Source organism: Colossoma macropomum, unplaced genomic scaffold (genome assembly GCF_904425465.1).
Source record: "Colossoma macropomum unplaced genomic scaffold, Colossoma_macropomum, whole genome shotgun sequence".
In the NCBI taxonomy this organism is placed as follows: domain Eukaryota; kingdom Metazoa; phylum Chordata; class Actinopteri; order Characiformes; family Serrasalmidae; genus Colossoma; species Colossoma macropomum.
The window spans coordinates 31,751,212-31,761,475 of NW_023494789.1; the positions used below are offsets into that span (position 1 = coordinate 31,751,212).

Genomic DNA, 10,264 nt, shown 5'->3' on the forward strand with positions numbered 1-10,264 from the left:
CAGAGAATGTCAAGTACATCAGCCGTGCTAAGGGTGTCAAAAATGACTATTTAGTCAAATGGGTACACAGTAGATCTGTGTCTTCATAGTTTGTATTAAAGAACAGAGCCAGTATAACAAATCCATCTACATCTATCCACTTACAGCAGGCACAGATCAAGCAGGTACTGAAGTCAAGCAATGCTGTCTCCTCTCGCTTATATAAACTGCAAGGTCCTAAATATATTGTTCAAATGAAAGATTACAGATCAGTTCAGTCCGGGGTTGGTGCAATCAAAGAGTGTGATTTTGCGCTAGGCATGTTTAATAAGCAAGGTGATAGAATTTCATGGTCATGGTGACAAATATTGTCTCAGTTAAATACTAAACTTAGCATTCATTTTAACTGAAAGCTTATACCACTCTCCCTCACTTTCTTCATCAGATCTGTTCCTTCAGTCCTGTCAGCCTCCTTCAGCTTCTTTCTGTCCCTCTCTTCCTGTGTTTAGTGATGCATTGATTTTATTAAACTCAGATTTACAAGAGCTCAAGGAAATAATGATCAATTGATTTAATTTCTTTTTGTTTTAACTGACTTTGACTCTTTATCCGACTCTTTGTTTTAAATGTTCTTAACTGACTGAATCTTCTCATCTGACTGACCCTCGACGGAGCTGCTGCCTCTTAATTTCCATCCTCAACTATAAAGTTGAGGAATTGAGGGATATTAAACTGTCATGATGACCTTTTCACATCAGATCCTTGTTTGAATTTTCCACCTTAAATGGTGCAGTAGTTTAATTCTGGCTCCTCGCAGCGGGAAAACTCAAACAAGAATCTGTCGAACAGGAAGCAACTTCAGCCACGTTTCACTGACATTAACTAACTGTCAACAATATATGGCAAATATTGATGTCATTCTTTCCAAATACTGAAGAGAAATCTAAAAACAAAAAATTTAAGGAGCTCTCAATAATGTTCTTCATACCCCTCTTGTTCGTCCACACTCTCACACCCACTATGAAGTGAGGTTAAACCACAGACTCTGTGGTTTAAACTGGCTTGTCTGCTAGTTAGCCTATATTAGCCTGGCCTCTTTTCTTTATCTGACTTAAACCCAAAGTTAATTAAAGTTAGCTAGCTAGAGTTAACAAGTAACAAAGTAAAAAACAGATATTCAGCTATACTGACCATAATTTGCAAAAAATCCGTATTGTAGGTGGATATATTCAGTCTGTATATTATAGATTTTGAATAAAGGATAATGTTTATTTTAGTGAGCTTTAAGCCAAACTCCTGTCTTCAGTTCAGTTACTGGTTATTTCCCAGTGCATAAACAGAGCCCCTCCCCCAGGTCTGATATGACTGGCTTACAACTTATGAGCTCTGACATGATTGGCTGAACGTTACATTAGTCAATCTCTGGTAGCTCAGCAAAGGCAGGGCTGTACAAGAGCAGCAGGAGCAGCAGCGTCCTCCCCAGGTCACCTTCTGCTATTACAGTATATTGTGGATGAGAATAAACTTTAGATTATTTGGACTAGCAAAGTAAATTTATAAGTCACCCTAAAACTGGCCTAGCAACGCCCATGACAATCAGTATGAGAATACAAGTCCAAAAAAAACCCTTTCTTATCAGTGAATCCCCATTAAAAAACCTTTGTCCCCAACCTCACTATGCTTATGTGGCTCAATGAAATCAACGTGTCTAAACACTTGGACATAAAGGCTAAGCATGAAACTGAAAGCAGCTGTCACGATGACTTGCTGTCTGCGCCATCTCATAGGTCAGTGCCTTAGAAGGCAGTGTCGTCCACTGTGCCAGTGCTGGTGTTCCCCGCTATTTTTTTTCTAACCACATCAGCGCTGACACAGAAGGCAGTGAGGGACACATGTATGCTGCCTTCAAGTACTGGCAAAACGGAGGAACCTCTGCAGGTAGCATTTTATACAAACATGTGACTCGGACATGACTGGGCACCTTCCTTCCAGAACACCAGCAGTAAGCAGCATTTATTATGTTTAAGACACAGCCAATTTGTATCTCATTGTGAACCAAAACAATAATTGTGATATTGCTTTCCTTTTGACACATTAAGCTCAAGTGAAATAGCAAAGCAATGAGATCTTTTTTTATTTAGTGGGTATTTTATTTGAAGTCGGAATGAGGGCTTCTGTTATGTACAATAGGACAGAAACAAAACATCACATCAATTCATAAATAGTTTTGCTCTGTAACGTACGCTAGACTCTGCCATGATTTCCATGGATCTCTCCATCTGAATGTATTTCATCTCCCTCACTCTCCTGCTTTCATGGTATAATGCTTTCTGCATGAAAATTCTACATCACACCACGTACGAGGTCGCTGTTGTTCTTACTGTATTTTAACAATCTTTAGCAAGAGGTAGTCACTCATTACCTTTGTGATCAAATGCTGTCATAAACCTCAAACGTCTTAGAACTGTACCAAGATGGAGTCTGACTACCAAAAGAACACAATGGATGTAGGCTCCATTTTTAGTGCAGATATGTGGAAAGTGAGGAATATGTTTAAGAAGAAAGAACAATGCAGAGAGCAGAGCAGAGCAGAATACAAAAAGAAGCAGAGAGATAGGGGAGATAAGTGTTGACAACATATTGAGCATTTAGAACCGAAGCCAGTACATGGCACTGCGCATTCTGTTGTAGTCAGGAAGCTGCTCAACGGGACCTAAAGAAAAGGAACAGATAGAAAGTACAAAATCACACAGAGTCCTTTAAGACTGAAAAAAAACAGATTTGGTAACAGAACATATGCCAGACACCAGATCAGCACTGTTTCTCTAAGAAGCATTCTAATTACAAGCCCAGGTATCAAACCTTTCCCATATGAATATATGGTATTTCCTGGATGGCAAAAAAGTAACCAACTCACCAACAGCTGCCACAGCAGGGCATTTGTCATAGATGTATTTGGAGCAAACATCACGCACCATCTTGGGGGTCACAGCCTGAAAAAATGAACAAGGATTAAACACAAAAAATGCATTTTCCCCAGGTCAGTTACTAATGGAACTACACACAATCAGTAAATTGCTGACATGTTTGTTATCATAGCAATGTGGTAGATCTCTACTGGATTATTCTTTCGCTCTTTGTCAAAGGATGGAGCTCACCTCAATCCTGGCATCCCACTCAGCCAATGGGATGCGACGGCCATAGTTGAGAATGTGCCTGCCAATGTCATCACAGATCAATGTGGTACCTGAAAAAGGGGTGGAGAAGAAGAATGACAAAGAGTAAGCATGGGAAGGTGTACAAAGGAGAAAGCAAGTATTTCACAGGTAAACTAATGTTTGACCATGTCTGAAATACTGCAGCGAGAGTATATTTGTAAGCATGCATGTTTGTGACTCTCACCATTTAGCTGTCCTACTAAACTGGCTTTGAGGGCATTCTTTGCTCTGGCCACATCACTCTCTGTTACCGTGGTGCACAAATTCATCCTGCAGTTCAAAAAAAAATATAAAATTAAAAGAAGAGAGAGAAAAATATAAAATCATGATTAACATTACTTGAAATAGTGCTGTGGATAAATAGTCATTTCATCACATCCAATGAGTAAAAATGAGTTAATTGATTAACAAAACCAAACAAAAAAATCCCAACAAAGCCATAAGGTAACTTAATTATCTCATGTAAAACTAAAGAATTGTTTTCAAGAATGCAGCCCCTCTGCCACCAATCTAACGGCCATGTTAGGCCATAATAATCCACGCTCAGCATCTTTAAAATGATGTGTCCTCTTAATACCACAATTAAACAGAAATGACTCTCGCTTTATGCTACTGCAACCATACACACAGACACACACAAAAAATCCTCTCTATTTCTGTATCTTTTTATCTGTTCCTGACATTACTTCACTGAAACTTTTGGTTGCTTGTATGCATAGCACTCAGTTGTGAACTAATGAGGCCAGGAAGAGAACCCTCCAGTCGGGGTGTGGATGTAATGTGACTTGGGATAACCTAGAACCTGTGATATTCTCTGTTCCAAAAATAAAATGTTTAATTAATTAAATGTTTGAATTAATTAAACCACAAAAATATGCTCACAAACACAATGGTCACAAAAATAGAACAGAGTTTCTCCCAAGACCTGACATTCCACTAGTGAACTCTAGGAATGTGTTTACTGACCAGGCATTCTGAGCCCAGTGCATCATGTCTTCGATCTTATGTTTGTCTGTGACAAAATAGATGCCCATCAGTCCAGTGTCGCTGTAGGTGGAGTGGAAAGCCTGGTAACTGTGACACAGGTTGATCTCTGCTGCCAGACGTGCCAAGCGACTGCTGAGGTGCTAAACACAAATACAAAGTGTTTTGGTGAATTTCAGCACATGTCTATGAGCATTTCATTATTACGAAATGCCACATTAAATAAAACCACTTTTTAAGCCCTATTTGGATGGGATTAATTTTCCATGGGGAGGTGTGGTAATGCCAGTTTACCTCAGGACATGTAAGGTTTGAGGGGTTTGCACACGCTAAGAAATCTCAGTCTAAATCACAGAGATGGGAGTGGCTACACAATTTACGCGCTGCGCTCATTCCAGAAAAGATGTTCAAACAATTAATTTAGCCATTATTTCGTTAACACTTTAATGACGCACGAGTGTGCAGTCGGTAAAAATGACTGACATGGCACATTCGGACGGGACTACAAATCACTGAAAAATGCTAGTAATAATTACATTAGTCCACCTCTCCATATAAAACAAATCCTGTCTAAGCAGGGCCTCAGACACATCACCTCACAACTACTTATAACTACTTGTAATAAAATGACTTTACTTGAGAACTCAAAATGCAATCATACAACCAAAAACAGAAGCATCTTCACCAGGCACACAACAGGCACAACCTACCTTGCCACCTCCAAACGTGATATCATAGCTGCCAATGATGGAATTGGCAACCATGAGAGGCACAATATCTGGATTGGCAGCTCCTGCTCCCTCTACTGCAATAGCAACATGTGCCAGTGGCATGGCATCATCACGCATTCGGATCTATAGGAGACAGGAGGAAAATGCATAAGCAAACAATAAAATAATCAGGGCTTTAAAAAATGTTTATTGTTTAGTTAAAAAATACATGTAGGTGTATAAATATATATATTTTTTTGATTTGTAACAAGCACAAAAGAAACTGTGAATGTGTCACAAATGTACATTCTTCTCACCTCACTGCCAGTGAAGCGGCAGGGGGACAGCACAGGCACGGCATCATCCTGATACTCAAATGAAACACCACTGAAGTGCTGCTTGGCTAGTCCTACCAACTCGTCATGGTTCACACCTATACCATGGCAGACCCAATAAACAAACACAGCTTATCATTACTGTTTTACTATAGGTCTTCAGTTAAATAAAAGCTTTTATGTCCAAAAGTATTCAGACACCCCTTCTAAGTAGTGAAATCAGCTACTTTAAGTTGCACCCATTGCGAACAAAGACTTTCAGTTGCACACACATAGCTTGCATAACCTCAATAGAAAAGCACTGACAACAGAACCGAATGCTCTGAAGGAGCCACACATGAGCCTAAAGTCATTATGGTGAATGCCAAACACAAAACACCTCAGCACTGCACTGTGGAGCCATGGAACTGCAGTCTCTAGAGTGACTGAGCACAATCAAATACCTCAGAAATGACTTGGAGTGGAGGTTGTGGTCTAGAATTGATCATCCAACATCAGTACCTGACTTCAGTAACGCTCTGGTGGCTGAATGCCATCAAATTCTTAAATGTTCCAATATCTAATGTAAAACCTTTTCAGAAAAGTAGAGGTTGTTGCTACAGAAATGGGTGAAAAACATCCTATTAATACTGTAGTTTTCAGAATAAACATTGAATAAACAGATGTCTGCAAACTTTTGGACATATGACAGAAAGAGGAACAGACATAACCTCCAGCAGCAGCCAGCACCATACGTGGGGCCTTGTAGTGGCTGTTGATATAATCCACCAGATCCTGACGAGTCAGAGTCCTTCAACGTAGGGACAAAGGCACAACCAGAACGTTAAGACAGTTTACTAAACCAACAACATCTGGTGCATTTGAAACGTGTGCATGTGCATACCTAGCATTCTGGGAGGGCCCCAGGACACTCTGTGCCAGTGGCGTGCCCTGATAGGCAGTGGCATGGAGCAGGTCCAGACACACATCCTGCAGACTGCCTTCCACCTCATCCAGCTCTTTAAGTATCACTCCCCTCTGCTGCTCGATCTCAGCCTCGCTCAGAGCTGAGCTCTGCACCACCTCCGACAACAGCTCCACCGCTGTACAGCGAATAACATTAGTTTGAGTGATACTAAGACATCTTGACAGTACCAAAAATATATATAATGTGATGCAGTAACGTATTTAGTGCATTTGCTGCCTCAAAATTAAAGATTTCTAGTGATTAAAACACTACCAGCACTCTAAACACAAATATAAGTAGCAAATTAAATGCATTCTACCTTAACAACTTAAAAACTGTTCACAGTCTGGCATTTGAACAAAAATTTCTTCTAAACACATCAACCTGACAAATTGTGAATTCAACCATTTATTCAGCGCATTTGCAAGTCATACTGCACATACACTCATGTAACTGCAATATGCTTTGATGTCAATGTATTATCATGTACAAAAAGATAAAAGTAGCATAAGCAGAAGCAACGCTTCAGTATCTAGTCACAGTCCATCACTGCACATGCTAGCACATAGCAATATTAACTAATGCGGAACACAAGTCAAGATTCTGATCACACCTTTTGGTAAGTCCTTAGCGAGAGCCTTCATGTAATATGCAGTGTGCTCGCGAGAAGTGTAAGCACTTAGATGAGCTCCCATCGACTCCACTGCTTGCTCAAGAGCAGACTGAGGGTGCTTCTTTGTACCCTGAAATAAGAATGAGATTGAATAGATGGGAGGAGGATGGTACACAAATAGCTAGAGACAGAGCCCTGTGGGAAATCACTTTTTCTACCTTGAAAGCCAAGTGCTCCAAGAAGAACCCAGCACCGTTGTTCTTCTCAGACTCATATCGGCTACCCACACCAATCCACAGGCCAACCTGGAATGTTTAAAAGTTAATTGTGGAAATACCACTGTACATCATCTTTTACCATTAAAATGTTAAACTCTTCGCTTGTGTAAGAATCTTGTAAATTCTGCACATTTGTGTAGTTTTTCCTAATATATGCATGAAATTTCTTTGGGATTAATAAAGGATCCAGATATTTACTTATGTACGTGGCTCAATCGAAATTAAATGTGATGTGAGAAATTCTTTGCAATCGAAATTAAATGTGATGTACGAAATTCTTACGATAAATAACAGAGTTTGCTTACAGTGCATGTAGCATGTCCAGTATCCTCAGAGGCAATTCTCAGTCCATTGTCCAAGGCAGTGAGCTGCGTCTCTGGAGCACCCAGCAGACTTTGGGCATATGTTACACTTGCCCGGCCCCGTCTCAGAGACAGCAGAGCAGGCTAAAGAGTCAGAGACAGAGAGAGACCGATAAATATAGAACCACTTCAGTGCTAAAGCACAAATGAGAAAGAACATCCACATTACTGTATGAACGCAACACAACTCAAACCTGAGAACAGTAAAGTATTTCATAAGTTTTAAAGGGTTCCTTTAAATCAGAACAACTTGTAGAACTGAAAGACCAAGCGAAAGTCAATCCAGACCAGGGAGGACACTGAGCTAAAAAGACTGCCATATTACCTGCGATGATGACATTTAGGCTACCCTGCTGACAGTTAATTAAGAATTCATTGAGAATAGAGCCTCCACTCTATTGTGAAGCACACCTTTCTAAAATACGCAAAGGAATAACAAAAAACATTGGAAAACTACGTTAGCTCAGCTCAATGGCCATGCCGTGTGCTAGCTAGCCAACATAACATCAACCAGCTGCACTAGACAGCAAGGCAGCGCTAAATGACCTTGTGAGTGGCAACTATTAAAAAATAATATTGTTCTTTTTAATAAAATGCAAAAACACCCATCAACAAAGGTAACCACATTGGTACATGTATACAACGGAACCACTGACCCGCTTCTCAAACTACCGCGGGGATTGTTGACCTTCCAGCTTCACCGAAAACCGGAGCTAACGCTAGCTAAGTTAGCTAAACTGCAAGCCGACAGGCTAACACTCCAAGGCCTGCGGAAGTCAGATGAATGACAAACGACTGCTGAAGCGAGAGAAACTCTAATTAACGTATCTACCGAAACTCTCGAAAAGGCTTAAAGCAGCTAAGTGTTAAATTTACTCACGCCGCGAGCTCTGGCAAAGGCCCGACCCACGGCTCCCCCGACTCGGCACACGGACGCTGCCATCTTTCCCTGGCAAACTGAGAGAGTGGAGCAGTGCGCGCGCACTCGCGTGTTACGTCGCCGTTCACGACAAAGCGGACTGCGCGCGGTAGCGGAACTGAGATTTAAACACGGCGGAGGGCAGAACAGAACCAGGGAACCCTGACAGAACAGCCTAAAACCAGACTCCGGTAAAAGTGCTGCCACTTTAACGAAATAACGATTCCGTTAGAAGAGTGAGCGCGAGAGGTTTGAGAAACAGCAAAGCAGTCTATAGAATGTAATTACACAAAGCACAAAACTGCTACGTAAAGTAAACTGATCAAAAAGATGAAAAAGTAGGTTCTTTTGCTCACAAATATACATCAGTAAGGTACAGTTCTTCTTCTTCTTCTTATTATTATTATTTGATAATATAATATAATCTAATATAAAAGTTCAAACCCAAGTTTTACTTAGGGTTGAGATGTAAAGAAATGCAATTATTTGGAAAACGTATTCAGAATACAGAAATTAAGTACCTGATTCAGTCCAAGTCACATTTTGTAAAAGCAGTATTCTGAATACAGTCAGACTACTTTTAGAATACAGTACTTTTACATTTTGAGACAGTACTTTTAGTATATTTACCCACTTAATAAAAAAATTTTTAGTAAAATTTTGTAAATTTTTAGTAAAAAAATAAGTGTTTTAAAACCAGCACACAGCATGATGGTTAGGTAAACTGTTAGATAAAGAGGGCCATGATTAACGGCTTCTTTACAAACTGAAGTTCCTGCTGAAGCCTGAGTAGACTGATAAATCACTGTGATGAGTCAGTCATTAATCTCAGCATTACTGAGCTCTTCTGAGGGATGATCAAACTAATCCTTTGGTGTTGTACTGGACTCCTGCTCAGGGGATTTTGGGAGCAGCAATAGACTGAAGCAGGCAATGAGAGGGGAACAAAATTGAGAATTTATCTAACTTCTTTTAAACAATAAGCAAATTTTTCATTAAACATATGAAGAGACTTATGTAAAGAAAAGTGCCAACTAGTAACAACGAAGAACAGTGTGAATTAAGTAGAAAATGGTTTTGCCACATACTTTATCAATATGTATTCTAAATTACTTTTTATATGTTGTGATGGAACACATTACTGAATATATTTATGGCAGTAAATTCAGCACTCAGTCATAGTCATCACTACTAGTATTTTGTCCAATTCTGCTTGTACTTACGTAAAAGAAACAGAGTAAATATAGTTACGACCCACATCTGTTACAATCTGTTAGTTTCAAACAAAATCTTAATTTACATTGTTAAATGTTTTGCTTGCAATTTACATATAGTTATTAAGGATGAACTGACATGGGAATTATGGTATACCTGATATCAGGTATTTTTCATCTGCTGACAACAATGCCAATACATAAACATTTATAAATGATGCCTCTACATTCTTAAGGTGTTCAATAAATAAATAATTAAATATTGCGACCTGTCCAGGGTGTATCCTGCCTTTCGCCCAATGACAGCTGGGATAGGCTCCAGCACCCCACCGCGACCCAGAAGGATAAGCGGTTTAGATGATGGATGGATGGATGTAATATCAGTTAAATCTAAAAATATATGAAAATCTTTTAAAAGCAATTATCTATTGGAATCGTATTGATATGATTCCAGTATCGTTGTACATACCTTTTATTTATGTGAATACACAGCTTGTTTAATGATCTGTTTTATAACATTCTGAAACATCATTATCATATTCTTTAAAAATAATAGATAATAATGATCACAGCACAAAAAAATTTCTACACAAAAAAAACTCAATGGCTTAAATGAATACTGTTTTATTATGAGGTACAGTGGTTCAATCAATGTGCAAAACAAGAACAAGTGGGCTGCATGTCCTTAGTCCTCGAAGTGTAACAC

At 39.4% G+C, this 10,264-nt stretch overlaps 1 protein-coding gene across 1 annotated transcript; it reads right to left on the minus strand.

Annotated features, from left to right (window-relative positions):
- Nucleotides 1-2,120: 2,120 nt before the first annotated feature.
- Nucleotides 2,121-8,422, minus strand: LOC118808365 (cytochrome b-c1 complex subunit 1, mitochondrial). Its single transcript, XM_036570988.1, has 13 exons — nucleotides 8,306-8,422; nucleotides 7,369-7,509; nucleotides 7,004-7,090; nucleotides 6,786-6,915; nucleotides 6,110-6,308; nucleotides 5,937-6,016; nucleotides 5,209-5,324; nucleotides 4,892-5,035; nucleotides 4,164-4,324; nucleotides 3,382-3,467; nucleotides 3,138-3,226; nucleotides 2,897-2,972; nucleotides 2,121-2,692 (listed from the first exon to the last, which is right to left on the minus strand). The coding sequence occupies exons 1-13, from the start codon at nucleotides 8,366-8,368 to the stop codon at nucleotides 2,628-2,630; spliced, it is 1,437 nt and encodes a 478-aa protein (XP_036426881.1). The 5' UTR covers nucleotides 8,369-8,422; the 3' UTR covers nucleotides 2,121-2,627.
- Nucleotides 8,423-10,264: the final 1,842 nt, after the last annotated feature.

Coding starts and splice junctions, on each gene's coding strand:
- LOC118808365 (XM_036570988.1), bottom strand. CDS start 8,368: ATGGCAGCGTCCGTGTGCCGAGTCGGGGGAGCCGTGGGTCGGGCCTTT. Junction 7,091..7,368: donor CTGGACATGCTACATGCACT/GTAAGCAAACTC, acceptor TAAACATTCCAG/GTTGGCCTGTGGATTGGTGT. Junction 5,036..5,208: donor GCCGCTTCACTGGCAGTGAG/GTGAGAAGAATG, acceptor TGTCTCCTATAG/ATCCGAATGCGTGATGATGC.